Here is a 15,782-nt window from a genome sequence, read left to right on the forward strand (position 1 = left end):
AGCATGAGGTAAAGGGAGAATCAACAGGTTGCCACCCTCCTGACATCTCTCATCACATACGTTATCCAATCAGTTAAAGTGCAACTGCAGGGACTGAACACTTTTAAATGGCTGTATGATCAAGTGTACTACACACACTCAATTTAGCACTGGAATCTTATGCATCCTTACCTGTGAGTAGGTCCCACTGAATGCCAAGGATCGGCTTGCAAGTGTTACACCCTGACTTAGCTTTAAACATGAAAAAAAGAACCAGTAAAATAAATACCTCTTACCTCCTCTCGCTGTAGTCAACTCTCCTGTAACCTTGTCAGAACACTGGAGTCGGCAGCTCTCCTTACTTAACCCATCTCCATGCACTACATGAAGCGCAATAACTCAAAAGATACTCTTTATTGGGAAAATTTGAAACTGATTCCATATAAATTACATTGCCCCCCTCCCCACAAAAAAATCCATCCTGCACCCCCCCCCAGCTCCAGTTGATTGAAGATGAAATGTCAATGAAAAAAAGGATGTCATATTTTTAAAGTAAGTCATAAAAATAATCCAGTCCTTGGCCAAGTTCCCAGATGGCAATTCCTGTGCCCAGTTCCTTTGCAAGCTCTAACCGCAGTTGGATGGACTGCAAAACACAAGAGACACATGAAGGATAATTAATTTTGCTGAATATAGACATTATGAACTGATCAGCTGGGGGGGGTGTTGCACAGAAACAAAAACTAAGCAGCATAAATACTTTTCATTTTATTTCATAAGAAGCCATTAAACTAAACAGCATTTGCCTTGAATTTTTGTCATTAAGTAATCTGACAATTTATTCCTAGCAAACAGAAGAATGTAATGTGCAACCAATTTATTCAGCTGATGTATACATCCTGCCTTGGAGTAACTGTATATAAAATAAACTCGCGCTTTGGATGCATTCCAACTCCATTAAAATCAGATTGAGCCTTTGGCCATGTTCCTTTTTGTTTCCAAAACAGAAGGGTGCATACCTTTAAAGTTGGATAGAAGACTGCATGCTTGCCTCCTTTACTTCTACAAAGCACAAAAAGAGAAAACAGTTATGAAAATTGATATTATCATGAGACATATATCTTGTGTATTTTATCCCACCCTGAAATTGTTTTCCAGGGAACAGAGAAGGGAGAGACAAAGAATTATGGGTTGTTTGTACAATAAAATAAAGAAGTTCATACTAAGAAAGAGTGACAGAGACTGTACTTTAAGTAGCCTGCAGGCTGAAAAAAACTCAGAACTAGCAAAGTTGTCCAGAAGCAGCTTCTAGTATAATCAATGGGTGACTGAAGGGCAAAGAGGTTTGAAGGTGAGCATAAGTTGTTTAAACTTCTATGGTTTCATTTCTTGGCTTTTGCATTTAGTTTAGAATCTAGACTTCTCAGCGACTGCAGATGAGATGCTTCACAAGTGGGCATACTTTTCTGCCGTGTGGGTAGCCAAAATCCATCTAAAGTGAGGGGATGGGAAGGTGGAAGAGGAAAGTGCTTTGGTCAAACCATTATATAGTCCGGTGGTCAATACCTAATGGAAAGAAAGGAGATGAGCAGAACAGCAGCTGCTCAGAAAGGGGCACGTGGTGGAATGCCACAGATAAGGTTTCACCCTTTTTCTGAGTTGTGGTCTTAAAAGGATCTAAAGGCAAATGGTAGCCCCTCACCCCAACCTGCACTGCTTAAATTCAATGTCTCTTGGCATTCAATTCTCCGAGGACATGCTTAGGGCCAAGCTACACGTTATTCACATTTTTCAAAAGCTCGCTTACATTTGCTCACTAATACTGCCATTTGCACCCAAAGGCGCTGTTTGCTGCAAACAGTACATGTAGGAGCAACCAGGGAGCGGTGATTTTCAAGTAGGATACCAACATGGGGCTCTTGCAATTAAAAAGTGGCCAGTTTAAGTATGCCACAAGAGACATTGGGCAGGATTTACCTATCAGCGGAAGCCCTAAGCAAGGGTTTCCCTTGCGCTGTAGGGGTTTTCCCCATCTCTTCCCCACTGTGTTCTTCTGGACCCCTAAAATTGGCTCAGGGAACGGGGTCAGGAGAAACCCCAGAACAGCATATGGGTGGAGGGGGATCTGATATACTTGTGGAGACAGAGCATCTGGAATAACCCAACATTTAATGTCACCCTTTGAAAGCTACTTTTTGAGAATAGGTTGGTGTTTAATTTCCAACAAAATAAAGTGTATCCTGATTTACGTGCATAATTTTAACTGGATTGCTATTAAAATCAAGGATAGTTTCACAGTAACTCCTCACTGAAACCTCTTATTTTCCTTAAAGGAGTGGCACTTGTCTATTGTAAAGGTGGCAAAATCCTGCTATTGATCTAATCACACTGAGTATTGCTGAACTGATTATTATGCTGTTTTCTACTTTTTCAATAAAACAACAAGAACAGTTTTTCATTCCTCTTCTTTGAGTAAAGTAAAATCTGGAGGCAGTTGCTCCCATGAATTTTGTATAAAAATAAACAAATGAATATTAAAGGGGGGGGGGACATTTTATGATTGCAACTCACTTTTTGTATTCAAAATAGTGTTCAGCTATTTGTTCATCCCAAACCAGCTTAGGTTTATGCTCCTTCAAGATTTCTATATACCTAAAAAAGGAAAAAAAGAACAGAATTCCTGAATTCTCTCTAGAATTTATATATAGCAACAGTAACATAATATTTTAAAATGACCATCTTCCAGCCACACATTTATATGATCTATGGGCTACTTTTAAAATGAGGCTGCATTTTAAATTGCATTTTAACCTGTATTTTAAATTGGTTTTTCTTTTCCTATTACAGTGGTACCCATTCGCATCCTGAATGGAACGTAAGACATGACGGCATGTCTGCGCATGCGCAGGTTGCATTTTGCTGCTTCCGTGCATGTGTGTGATGTCATTTTGAACGTCTGCACATGCGCAAGTGGCGAAACCAGGAAGTAACGCGCTCCGTTACTTCCAGGTTGCCGCGGAGCGCCACCCGAAAGCGCTCAACCTGAAGCACATTCAACCCGAGGTATGACTGTATGTTTTTACTGTAATTTTACTGGTGGTAGCCGCACTGAGCCCGGTTCTGGCTGGGGAGGGTGGGGTATAAATAATTATATTATTATTATTATTATTATTATTATTATTATTATTATTATTATTATAATATAGTTGGAGCTGTCGTGTACGGCATCAACCATACCATGTAGCTCTACATTCCCAACCAGCAAAAAAAGAGTTTGCTACGCATTAGAAAAAACCTTCTTATTGAGAAGAGGTGCACCATAGCATGATCATACATTTGCTATTTTCTTTTACAGTTCATTATGTGCCCTCCAGTTCTGGTAGCATTGAAAATGATCTTTTTTTTAAAATTCCCTCTCCTTTTTTGTGGGGGGAAACAAGCCAATGTTAATATCCCCTTCTTCTGTAAATTGAGAAATCTTGTGGTATTTATATTTCCACCTGCTTCCATTTTCAGTTCAGTACCAGGCAACGTACACTATTTATCTATCATCTTTTACAAATAAGGATCTCACAAACAAGTTTTGTCCATTTCTGGTAAAGCCCTAATAGTGGATGCCTTCCTCCTTTTCAATTCCATTTTGCAAGTACCCCAACGCTATTGTTCTTCCAAGTGGGTGACCTTCATCCCCTGCCCTCTACTACATTCAAAAATAGAACGAGGCAAATGCTCTTTTGAAGATGAGCAGAACTTTGTCATGTCAAAATTAATCAACACCAACTTTCATCTTTCGCTTTGCTTGAAGTCTTTCACACAAGAGTTCTTTTCAGTATGGCAGCCCTTGGTAGGGAAGTCTGAATTTTCTATTACTGTTTGCAGAATCTCTGGTTCAAGGAGCACCACCTTGGTCAATCATGAACATGGATTTTTAAAGACCTATAAGGACTGTGTGTTTAGTGACCCCTGTAACAGCTGGAAATTATAAGGAAGAACATCAAGGCTGCATTCAGATAACTTGTGTCAAGAGAGGGGTTATGACTTCCATGCTCATTGTGGTAAGCATAAGGAACTGCATCCTTGATGCAGAATCTCCCTGCTGTTGCACTGCAATTTGGAGGTGCCCGGAAGCACAACTCAATGGTATGAACAGTCTTCCCAACACACACACACACTCCAGCTTGAAATTAAATAGGAAGGTTGGGGTTTGTCTTGGTCCCGTGCTTCCAAGGCACATGGAAAGAACTGCAATGCAAAAGGACAGCTATCATCTGCTTCCTTTGCAAAGGATTCCAAAGCCCTCCCAAAGCCTCTGAAATGAAGTGGAACTGCTGGACAATCCCCACCCATCCCTTTGCAGCTGCAAGCCGGAGAGCTTGTTTTTGTGGGCATTTAAAGCACAGCAGGAACACTGCCCTTCTGTCTTCCATAAGGTAGATGTGGGGATCATCTCTAACCTCATGTTAAGATTCAGACACACAGCCTGAGGCCAAGTCCAATATGCTGCTCCTTAAGGGACGGGCAGATAGCTGTTGACCCCAAGTTTCTGGGTGGCTATTAAAGCCAGAAAACCTTGGTGGGCTTCTCTTTGTGTTACACAAAAAGCCATTCTATCTCTTCTATTTTCCCCTAAGTTGTGTTAAGCTACCATCTGCCCAATCAGTGTAAGGTTTTATTATGACAGATATTTCTCTGCTCATCATTTTGTTCAGAGCAATCAACCTTAGCTGTATATTTTACTAGAAAGCTTCCATTTCAGATGCTACAGACATTAAACTGATTTCCATCAAATAATAATCAGCTTTGCTCATCCTGAAATTTCAATCAAGACTCTCTCTCCCCCCCCCCTCGTGTGTGTGTGTGTGTGTGTGCGCGCGCGCGCGCAGAAAAGGAGAAGTGCAGTCTCTTCTAAACTGGAGAAACTTAATTTCTATACATTTAAATCCTGAACAGAACTACAGCCTTTACAGGTGGTTAAAGGTAAATCTTATGTTGCTACACAAGGTCAGAGAGATCCAACAGCACCTTACTGGATAAAAATCACAGAAGTGAATACTGCCTTTCCTTTGGGTCTAGAAGTTGATGATACCAACACCTAAAATGGGTCTGAAAGTGTGCACTTCCAGGGCTTTCCACTTTTCATTGTTGCCACCAGTGCCAAATCAGCGTTGCCAGACAGCGACAGCATGGCCATCGATCTACTGACAGAGCCCTAAGAAGCATCACAAGTAATGTTGGTCTGTTGCTGAGCTGGTGAGAGCACTGAGAAGATTTATTTTGATAAAGTGGCTGTGACCTTGAAAAAATTCATACAGGTGGTTATTGCAAAGGAGATACAGTGACAGGCAGATACAGGATAAAATGGGGAAGGAAGAAGAAGAAGAAGAAGAAGAAGAAGAAGAAGAAGAAGAAGAAGAAGAAGAAGAGGAGGAGGAGGAGGAGGAGGAGGAGGAGTTTGGATTTGATATCCCACTTTATCACTACCCTAAGGAGTCTCAAAGCAGCTACACTCTCCTTTTCCTTCCTCCCCCACAACAAACACTCTGTGAGGTGAGTGAGGCTGAGACTTCAGAGAAGTGTGACTAGCCCAAGGTCACCCAGCAGCTGCATGTGGAGGAGCGGGGAATCAAACCCAGTTCACCAGATTACGAGTCCACCACTGTTCCACACTGGCTCTCTAGTAAAGACCACAAAGGGGCTGATCTTCTTTCTGTACTTGCTCCTAGCCTGAGTGGCATGGCTTCAGATCTCCAAGCTCCAGCAGTCCATATGCACATGTGTTTGTGCTACACCATGCCAAGTCACTGTCAGTTCTTCTTACATGCCTCTCAGTGCACTAGCAATACCACTGTTTATAACAGGGCTCCAATTACATATAGGATTAGCAAAGATTGAGCAATTTTATTTAAAATTGTGGCATCAAACCCCTGAACATAAATAAAAATATTAAGGTAGCCAGGCCCTTAAAGCAACACACATTCTGATGCATTTAACCATGAGAGAAAAGGTTCAAAGGGGGGGGGGGCTTCTATGATTTCTGAAGTGTGCTGTATGTAGAAGATGCACTTTGGCTGGGATGCGAAAAATGCTGTGGTTCTTCAGCATTCGAGACAGGAATGATCTATAATGGTGCAAGAAAAATTGTCTATTGCACATTGGAAGAAAAATCTTCCAATACTTTTTTCTTTACAAAAAAAGAAAAGAAAAAAAGATTACAGCTGGTAGAATGTGCAGGGGCATATTTTAAACTCTGCACTTTGGGATGTGTTCTTTTAATCTACCAACTTCCAAATCGCTCCACCATCTATTTTAAGGAACAGTTCCACTCGTGGAAGTGATGTAACAGTGCTAACTTGGTGATATCAGATTGCCAGTTGTACATTTTCAACTGCCAAGGCTTTCCTCAAAGATTGAACAGATTATAGTTCACAATGTATGCTTAGAATTCCCTGGGTTCATTTGTACCTACCGTGGGAGTCCTTAGGCCAAAAAACTATATATATTTACTTATTTCTCGAACAGAAGTAGTTTGCTGCAGAAGTTACTTCAGTAGTAAAGCACCTGCACTGTATATGCTACCCTCAGTGGGGATAAACCTATTCCTTCCACTTCACTTGCATTACCTATCAAATGTAAGCACTTTATTGCTGATGCTATATGCCGTATTTTTCCGTCTATAAGACGCCCCCATGTATAATACCCCCCTCTATTTTGGGGGACTGAATTTTAAGAAAATGAGGGGAGATGGCCCAAAGTTGTTGAGCTTCTCCCCCCACGCAGCTGCAGGCAGGAAAGACTCCCTAGATCTTTTCCCGCGCACAGTGGCATCAGGGGAAGTTGCGCTCCTGGCCGCCAGCCGGTTGGCAGCAGTGTTTCCTGTGCACAGTGGCATCAGGGGAAGTTGCGCTCCCACCCGCCTGCCGGTTGACGGGAGCGCAACTTCCCCTGATGCTGCTGCGCACAGGAAATGATCTAGGAAGTGTTTCCCCTGTACAGTGGCATAGGAGGAATATGCGCTACTGCCAACCGGCTGGCTGGCAGCACACCTGTGCAGATGACAGCTTCATAAATAGGAGCTCCAGAGGGGTTGCAGGTTTGGGATAACTGAACAGGTAGCAAAGGTGAAGACATCCCTGACCCCTCACCTTTGCTACCTGTTCATGCATGTACATTGGCGCTCTCAAATGTACACACCTGGTTTAACTGTGAAGTGAATGTGGCTCAAGTTTCCCAGCTGGACTGAAGCTGGTTTGAGGAAAAACACATCAAACAACTGTATTTCTCAAGGAACTGCAGAATCGATATTGATTGTTGCTAATGTCATATGCATGAAGCTTCAAAAACTAGCAATGGAAGACAACTGGATGCAGACTAATTGGTAATATAAACACAGCCTAAATTACTTCTCAGTTTCTGCTGTCAGAGAGGTGTGAACACACCCTTTGTTAGAGATCACCATCCCCTCTGCATTGTGCAGGGCCCTCAGACGTGTGTGCTAATAAACGTCACAGTGGGTGGCATTTAAGCTACTGGGTAAACACAATTTGAGAATAACTGTGCCATGTACCTGTGAGCTCACTGAATAATTCAGGAGTCCTATTAAAAAACAACAACAGACGGTTCAAAAGTGTTCTCACCAGCACTGTGTACTTAAGACATACTTTATTTGAGCAGTTAAGCAGCATTAACATTTTAATGAAAGCAGTGACCATATGTAAACCTTGACATTTCTAAATAAAGTTTAATGGGACCCGGAGCAGCACTCACACAGTGTAAGTACACAACCCTATATTTCTTAGAGCATTCTCTTCTCAACAGCTCCCACTCCCCACCCCCAATGCAAGCTGCTTTTCATGCTCACATAAAATAAAAGCACTGGGTCTTGTACACATATGCTGTTTCACTTTTTAAAGTTTCTAAGTTTCACTTAGAAAAGCTTGTAGTCACAATCTCTCCATCGCCCACCACACGGGTGGGGAACTAACAGAGAAAGTTAAATGATGCTCTAAAACACTCATACAACTGATCCAGTAACTTGAATTACTCTGCAAAATTTAACACTTAAGCTTCTACGTTAACGGTGCACAGATGTTTAAGATTAAGAGAAATGTAAATATGTTATAACACATCAAATTTACTTTTAAACTGATATTCTTTTTCCAGGCAAGTGATACCATGAATTCATAATTACTTATGCACATTTAATGCATCCTCCTGCTGTTACATTGGTTAACTTAGTCTGTGTGTTTGCTTCTTACATGCTATTTTCCCTTTTTGTTTCTATTACTAGTGGCAAGTGTTAAGTAAGTTTTCCCTTGCCCATACTGCACTTCCCTGTTATTTTCAAAGCATCAGGGCACTGGGCTCTACAGACTATATCCCAATATTTCCCCTCGAGCATTTGTTCAGTAAGCCATATATTGTTCTTTTCAGTTTATCCATTCTTAACACTTGACAGGTCACTCTTTACAGTGGGACTGTTTTTGACAGGTTAGCCCACCTTGACAGAATGGTAAGACTGTAGCTTTTAAAAGAAAAAGAGAAAAAAGCAGTCTGGACATGCTGCAATCCATAGAAAATACCATTCTTGTCTAGTGACCGACAGGTTAATGGTAAAGTAATTTACTTTGCCAAGGCCAACCTAGATCCAAGCAATCCCATAAAAAAACACACCAAAAAACTGGCATCTAAGAAATGAGATGCAGAGTATTGTTCTCTGTAAAGAAAGAGGGAATAAGCTTGATTACTTAAGATGAACTGACTTTGATTGTTGATCCTACTCTCTGCTGGTCTAAGAACAAATGATATCAACCTCTGGTGAAATGCTTCAATTAGACTGTACACTGAAGTTTATTTCCAGTGTTCACCTCAATTTGGAAGAAGGTACCCCTGCATAAATACACATTTTCATAGATTTTAGAAGGTCTCTATTAGAATAAATAGGTTAAACTACCTTGCTTGGAAAAATAGCAATTTGTAGCCTGAGAGTTGCAGTGATCAACAGGCAGCCATGATGGATAATTACACCCAGTCATCCTGCAAAACGATGACTGATGATGGAATTTTAAATTGCTTAGCCATCGAACATGTGGCACTTATCCTAAATTCTCCCAAGGAGGAGAGCATTGAGAGGCCTGCCTGGAATCACTTGCTGGGAAAACGTGTAAAGCATTAATTATTGCTGCGTCAGCCAACTAATTAAGAAGGCAGTTGTTGAACAAGACATTTATTAAGAAAAGTACCCTTTAAAAAATTGCTTGTTGAGAGATGTGTTAAGAATTATTGATTTGGGAGCTCGTATAAAAGATGCCAGTCATAAAAGTATTAAAATTTCATCAGTTTGTTACGGTTTTCAGCAGCTTCAATACTAGTCAGTTAATGCAGCAGACGATTTGTGTTGGAATAAACAGAATTCTTCAAAACCAATTGGTTCATGTGCTCTAAATGGTATTTCAAATTCATGCATCTTTGGTGAAACTGTAATTCAATGAAGAGGTTGTGGTTTCAAATCTTGGAAGTAAATGGTCAAATTATTGCGATTAATCTTAATTTGGATTTTTTATTTTATTTTTTTTGAAGATAACAGACTTTGACTGCCAGCAAAACGGTGCTATGCATTTGCTGGTTGTCACCAAGATTCTGTTAGCTACTTATTTGAAAACCGCAATACCACCATATATTAAGGAAGGGCTTTCATAACGTAGTGCGGAGATATATCAAATGCTTTTAGTGTGGCTGATCATGTGGCTGAAGAGGAAAGACATTTGAAAAGAAAAGCAGCTTGCCTAGTCCAACAGGCAAGTGTGCAATTTCTTTTCTTTTTTAAAAATGTGTATATGAATGTATCTTCCACACCCGTATTACTATCAAGAATTGTAGCCTGAGCTATTAACAAGCAGCTTACTCAAGGATCTTGAAGGTTCTGAGCCTCTGAGCCTTATTCCCTCCATCTCTTTATACCCCCTCCCCCCCCCCACTCAAAGGAATTAAACTCTGCAGGGAAGGGAGATCCAGCCAAAGCAATGTTGCTCCCCAGTGTGCTTTCCCTCCCTGTTTATGTTTTGCTACCGCCAGGTGAAATGTCTTTATTCCTCCAGGCTGCCTTTCACCAAACGGTCTAAGACTCCCTTGTGTCTCTTGGTGCGTGGGGCGGCTTAAATTAAATTAAAGGCTTTGAGGTTTTGTGAAGTAATATTAAAAGTTCACTGGGAAGATAATGATGTTTGTTCTTAGGAAATAAAGTGTAAATGTATGGTTGCATGCACACAAAGCAATTTCCCAAGTGGAGCAAAGTAAAATGGGTTAAGTGCATCCAGCTTTTCCCTCACTAGGCAGTCCCTAAGTCAAAGACTTACATAGATCTCCTTTCTTCATTCTCCACTGCAACAGGGTTGTCACCTTTTCTGAGATCCTCCTGATCTGAACGTCAAGGAAGACCCTGGCTAAATTACAGCATGGAGTTGCCTTTGATTTGCCCCTCAATCCACAAACATTTCAAAAGCTTCACAGAAAACAATTGCCTATGATATATCTTATCTTCCCTTGATTAATTTGTGACACCTTCCAAGTTATTTTTCTGGATCCTTCAGGTCATGAATCAAGCCACAAATTAATCCCTCCATCTCCTTACAAAATACTTAGAAGATTTTTATTTATTTTTTTATAACAGCCCATTTTCTTCACAGGCTGCTACTGCCAATGCTTTTTGGTAGTATGGGAGCCATGTGCAGTGGGCATCTGAAAGGCTAGTCCTCAGCCCCGTGTGTGTGTGTGTGTACATTCTTCTAAAATATATTTTTCAGCCAATCTTGGAGGTATTTCTGGTCTGTAATCCTGTCCTGTTTGCAGCTTCACTAAACTATGCATCCCCAAACCAGCAAACCACTTAGAGGGAATAAGACTGCTATTTTGCATAAAATGCAGCTACCTGTATGAAGATAAAGATGCAGGGACTCAGAAATGTCCACTGACGCTTAACGAAGTTAAGAACCTTTGAATCCTATAGATGTCAAAGGGAGGTTTAGACATGCTTAACTCTCTTCCAACTGAAAACACTGAGACTTCAAAGTCTAACTTTGGCCAGATAATACGCATTACACTCACTATGTAATAACTACGTTCAATCAGAAACCAGTTGCAACGTAGATATGCCATTCACACTGGCAATACTCTATCAGCAGGCAATTTCTCCCGCTTGTGCATCAATACAAGAACAGCATGGTGGATACACGGAAAATGCTTTTGATTGCATGGTTCTGTGGGAAATTGCAGGCACTGTAATAGATCAAGAAAAGTCCAGTTGGTAAATCCATGTATGTGTAGGGGTCAAACTAAATATGCAACACAGGAGATCTGTGATCAGATCTCTTGACATTTTTACTGGGAAAGCAAGGCAAAGTACTGTGATTTCAACAGAATTTGCAGCAACTGTTTAATTTAAATGTCAAAACAGTATTACAACCTATCAGTTAATAAGGGTAGCAATGTTAGCATGCATCAATTAAAGCATATCCCCTGAGAAACAAACTATTTAATAGTGGTCTAAGTTTTCATAGGCCAGAGCCTACTACAATAAGTGTAAGACACAGACTGAGCACATGGCAGATATACAAGACGACGTATACAGTAGAAGATAAACCATGAAGTGATAATTCATGATAATAGAAATGTATGTCCAAATTGCTAGCATGTGAATATAATATACACAGCCAGGCAATTTGCTGGGGCAGTAGACACCAAGAGAACAGAAAGACTGAATAGGAATTTAGGGTAGAACCTGTTATAACCTGAAATAGCTTAACAGAAGAAAACAGAATTTTAATTCTTGATTTCTATTCTGTTATTGATTTCTTCCAAAGATAGACACCAGACCTAAGCTTGCCCTTTGTCTGATGCCAAAGGGCAGGTAACCATTGGTGCAAAAGGGGTGCATCTGGCAAGTGCAATTTTCCTGGGAGAAAACAAATCTGGAATTTAGCAGCCATTTTGTGACTGGTGCTCATGGCACACTCTCAAAATTTGAAATGTACCCACTGGCCCGAAAAGGTTGACCAACCCTGCTCTACTTGATTTGGGAAAAAATGGAGAGAGAGAAAAGTTGAATGAAATGTTATTGTTCTCTGGAAATAATTGGGTGGACCCAAATGTGCTTGTGTAAACAGAAGGCACTTTTGCTAATGGATGGCAGCCCTCCAGATTTCTGCTACTTTACCCCTCCCATTATAGGTCTGCATCATGCCACAGACCATAGAATCATCGAGGTGGAAGGGTTCTTGAGGATCATCTAGTTGTTGCATGTCTCCTCCTCTTACCTTCCCACATTTCCTTGCCCAATCCAACCAAGGAAATATGCACACAGAAGCAGTTGTTGCATGCACATCACTCACTGAATTAGGAAACACAGATCTAAGTCACATGGACCACAGAGTGTATGTATTAACCTGAATGGGTGGCATCAGTTTGCACCACCCTTCTTTCAATGGAATGCACCCTTGGATGTGCATCCCAATGTGGATGTCTGTATGGATGCACCCACAATTGCACATCACACTAAAAGCAACATAGCATGACCTGACCTCAAAGTTTAAAATATCTTAGGGCAGGGGAGTTGGTAGCATGAGAGCAGTGCAACTGGAAGTGGGGAGGAGGGACAGAATTTTCCTACATGCCACAAAAGTCCCTTCTAGCCCTAGGGACACCAGAAGGTTTGCAGGTAGGATACTCCATTTAGAAATGAGAAGGAAAATAAATAAATAAATGGGGGAGGCTTATGTGTGCTCTGTTTTAAAAAAATGAAATTTTAGCTCCATCACTAGTAGAATAGCAGCTCCCTCTAGTGCATGAGTGCTGAAAGAAATTTTTGAGAAACCAACCGAACTGCAATTTGTAGCTTCAGCAGAGTGTCTGTATCAGGCAAATATGTAAGGATCAAAAAAACCTACACTTTCTATAGTTCAACTCCAGTAAACAGAGCCCAGTCCAACTCTCACAAACTATGAAAAGTCAATGGAACTAAACCCTCCACTGACAGGTCATGGAGGTTCAACTACTGGTGGTAGACCAGGTAGGGAACCTGTGTCCCCAACCTAATGAGCCCCAGCCAGCACAGCCAATGTTGATGGTTGATGTTCAACCCAACCATCTGGAGGGCTACAGTTTCTTCACCTCCGCTCTAAGAAAATATTAGTACTGGACACTAGCACACTGTGAGTGTAATGGGCTTGTGACACAGATGCTAGCCTTGACTAAATGACCTGTTACGAAAGTAGGCTATGTATGTCATTGTTTAAAATCAATTCACATTATGCTTAATGAGCACATGCATTGATAAATGCTCTGCTTTCTGTATAGCTTTTAGGAAAATCCTAGAGTACCCCACACTCATCTACTTACCTGCCTTATTCCCTACGATTGGAAGCATTCCCACGGGTCTGTCATCATGGACTTCAAAGTAAACCTATGTTGAGCAAGTAAGCACAGCTTACTGGATATCCAAGATGGCCACCCCAATCCGAATGTGGAATGTTCTCCCCAAAGAAGCATGCCTGGCAACAACATTTTTAGCTCTTAGGTGCCAGGCAAAAAAAATTCTCATTTTCCTGGGCTTTGGGAACTTAATGTGGAGTGATTTATGGCCTGTTCTGTGTTTTTTATATATATTGGGGTGTGTGCAGGATATTTTCCTTGTTATTGCTGGCATTGGATGAAAAATTTAGCATTTCTGTGTTTTATGGGCAGTATTCTACTAGTGAGTCCCATTAGCGCAAACATTTCTGCTTGTGTGATGGGCCTTCTCTCCTCAAATTCTGCTGCCCAAGCAGAAATCCTTGTATTTACAAAACATTCATGAAGTTCTATGTTGGATGCAGCGCTATACTTTTTATCTATTTTATGTGTTTTTGGTTTTTAAACATTTGTGTCAGCTGTTCTGTATTTCATATATTTGTATAAGACGTCTTTGTAAAAAGTAGTACACACATTTATAAAATAAAACAACGCAAAATAATAATGCATCCCCACCTGGAAATAAGCCCCATTGGATTTAGAGCCAGTGTGGTGTAGTGGTTAAGAGCGGTAGTCACGTAATCTGGGGAACTGGGTTCGCGTCTCCGTTCCTCCACCTGCAGCTGCTGGGTGACCTTGGGCCAGTCACACTTCTGTGAAGTCTCTCAGCCCCACTCACCTCACAGAGTGTTTGTTGTGGGGGAGGAAGGGAAAAGGAGATTGTTAGCCGCTTTGAGACTCCTGAAGGGGAGTGAAAGGCGGGATATCAAATCCAAACTCTTCTTCTTCTACTTCATTGAATTGTAGAGTTGGAAGGGCTGCCAAGGGTCATCTAGTCCATCCCCTGCAATGCAGGAATCCTAGGTGGGCTCGAACCACCAACCTTCTGGTTAACAGCCAGATGTACTGACAACACATAGGATTTGGCTGCACATTATCCTGAGAACTTGAGCTCAATCTGCCAGTTTGCAGTTTTTAAAAATATTCCCAAACTACAGTATGCTCAAACAGTTAATGATAATCCCTCTTGCATTGCTGGAGATACAATAAATTTAATGGTAAATGATATAAGTTCAAGAAAAGGAAGCAATCTTAGATAGTAACAGCTATCTGCCAAGTCATCTATGCCCTTTTCATATATATATTTCTTTTTCCCAAAAGCTTTGGGGAATCTTCATTCATGAATACAGAGCGCCTTCCAGCAAAGCATAACTGCATATTTTTAATTGGAAAAAGAATCCCACTGAACTAGAAAGGGAAGATGGAAGAAAATATTCGGCACTACATATAAAGCATTATGTTCCTGTGAGGGAAAAAAAAGTTTCTGCAACAGGGCTATTCTTTAAGAAGTCTTCCTACCCAAAATGCCTAATTACCCCCAGCTTTTCATACTACAGAGATCAGCCTTGCTAAGTAGAGAACTTGAAAATATTAACCAAAACAGAAGCACTGAATACTCTCGCTGCTGCTGCTGTTTTCCCTGTTAAAGCAAAGGTAGACAAAATGGTGCCTTCCATATACTGTTCTGCTCCAACTCCCATCAGCATGTCCAAAGTTCAAGGAAGATGGGAACATCTGGAGGGCACCACATTGGCTGCCCCATACAACAGGGCGGGGAACCTGCATCCTTCCAGATGTTTTTGAGCTCCCACTTCTATGTGCCCCAGCTAGCATAGACAATGATCGGGGGTGCTGGGAGTTGCAGAACAACATTTGAAGGGTTACAGGCTCCCCATCCCGGCCCTGCTGTAACCAAAATCGATAAAGCCACTTCTGAGCTGGAGAGGAGGTGGGGTTGCGGGCCCACCCCCTCTCCACGCATGCGGGGGCTGGCTCATAGCCCCCGCGAGAGTAGGGGAATCCTCGGGCACGTCACCGCCCCAGCCAGCCAATCGGCGGGCCGGGGAGGCGTGGCCTAGCACATTTAAGGCTGGCGCGCCCAGGGGCTTTCCTCTCTTCCCCGTCCCAGCTGCTTCGGTTTCCCACCCCGCCCTCCCTTAGGTTTAGCTCCCTGACCTTGCTATGGACTCCGGTTGGTCGCCGCAAGGGGCCTGGTAGAAATTTTTCCACTTGGCAAATTTCCAGCCATTTGGTTTTTTCGCCTACCTCGTAGCAAACGTCACAACTTTCCCGGTATTGGCGGTTAGGCATTGGCAGGGGTATTGTTATGCAAATGAAGGGGGAAGGTAGCGCCATCACCTTCCCCCAAAGAAAAGGGGTAGTCCGGTAAAGGACTCCGGGGGGCGTTGCCCTGTCCGAAGCCTATGGAGGTGTGGGCCTAAGGCACGCCCCCGAGCGGTGAC

General features: G+C 41.9%; 1 protein-coding gene across 10 annotated transcripts in view; it reads right to left on the reverse strand.

Moving 5' to 3' along the window:
* Nucleotides 1-366: 366 nt before the first annotated feature.
* Nucleotides 367-15,782, reverse strand: part of CHID1 (chitinase domain containing 1) — a 98,430-nt gene continuing 83,014 nt past the window's right edge. For 6 of the 10 annotated variants that reach the window (XM_083587532.1, XM_083587528.1, XM_083587536.1 and 3 more), the window contains 5 exons: nucleotides 11,205-11,250; nucleotides 10,332-10,390; nucleotides 2,551-2,631; nucleotides 999-1,041; nucleotides 367-625 (listed from right to left, as the gene is read on the reverse strand). In XM_083587532.1, coding sequence (XP_083443658.1) covers nucleotides 527-625; nucleotides 999-1,041; nucleotides 2,551-2,631; nucleotides 10,332-10,390; nucleotides 11,205-11,250 — 328 coding nt within the window. In that variant the 3' untranslated portion in view covers nucleotides 367-526. Of the gene's footprint in view, nucleotides 626-998; nucleotides 1,042-2,550; nucleotides 2,632-10,331; nucleotides 10,391-11,204; nucleotides 11,251-15,782 lie in introns of those variants that run through there. The other 4 variants (XM_083587533.1, XM_083587530.1, XM_083587529.1 and 1 more) reach the window with 2 other exon arrangements.

Source organism: Podarcis filfolensis (assembly GCF_964270895.1).
Source record: "Podarcis filfolensis genome assembly, chromosome: 1".
In the NCBI taxonomy this organism is placed as follows: Eukaryota; Metazoa; Chordata; class Lepidosauria; order Squamata; family Lacertidae; genus Podarcis; species Podarcis filfolensis.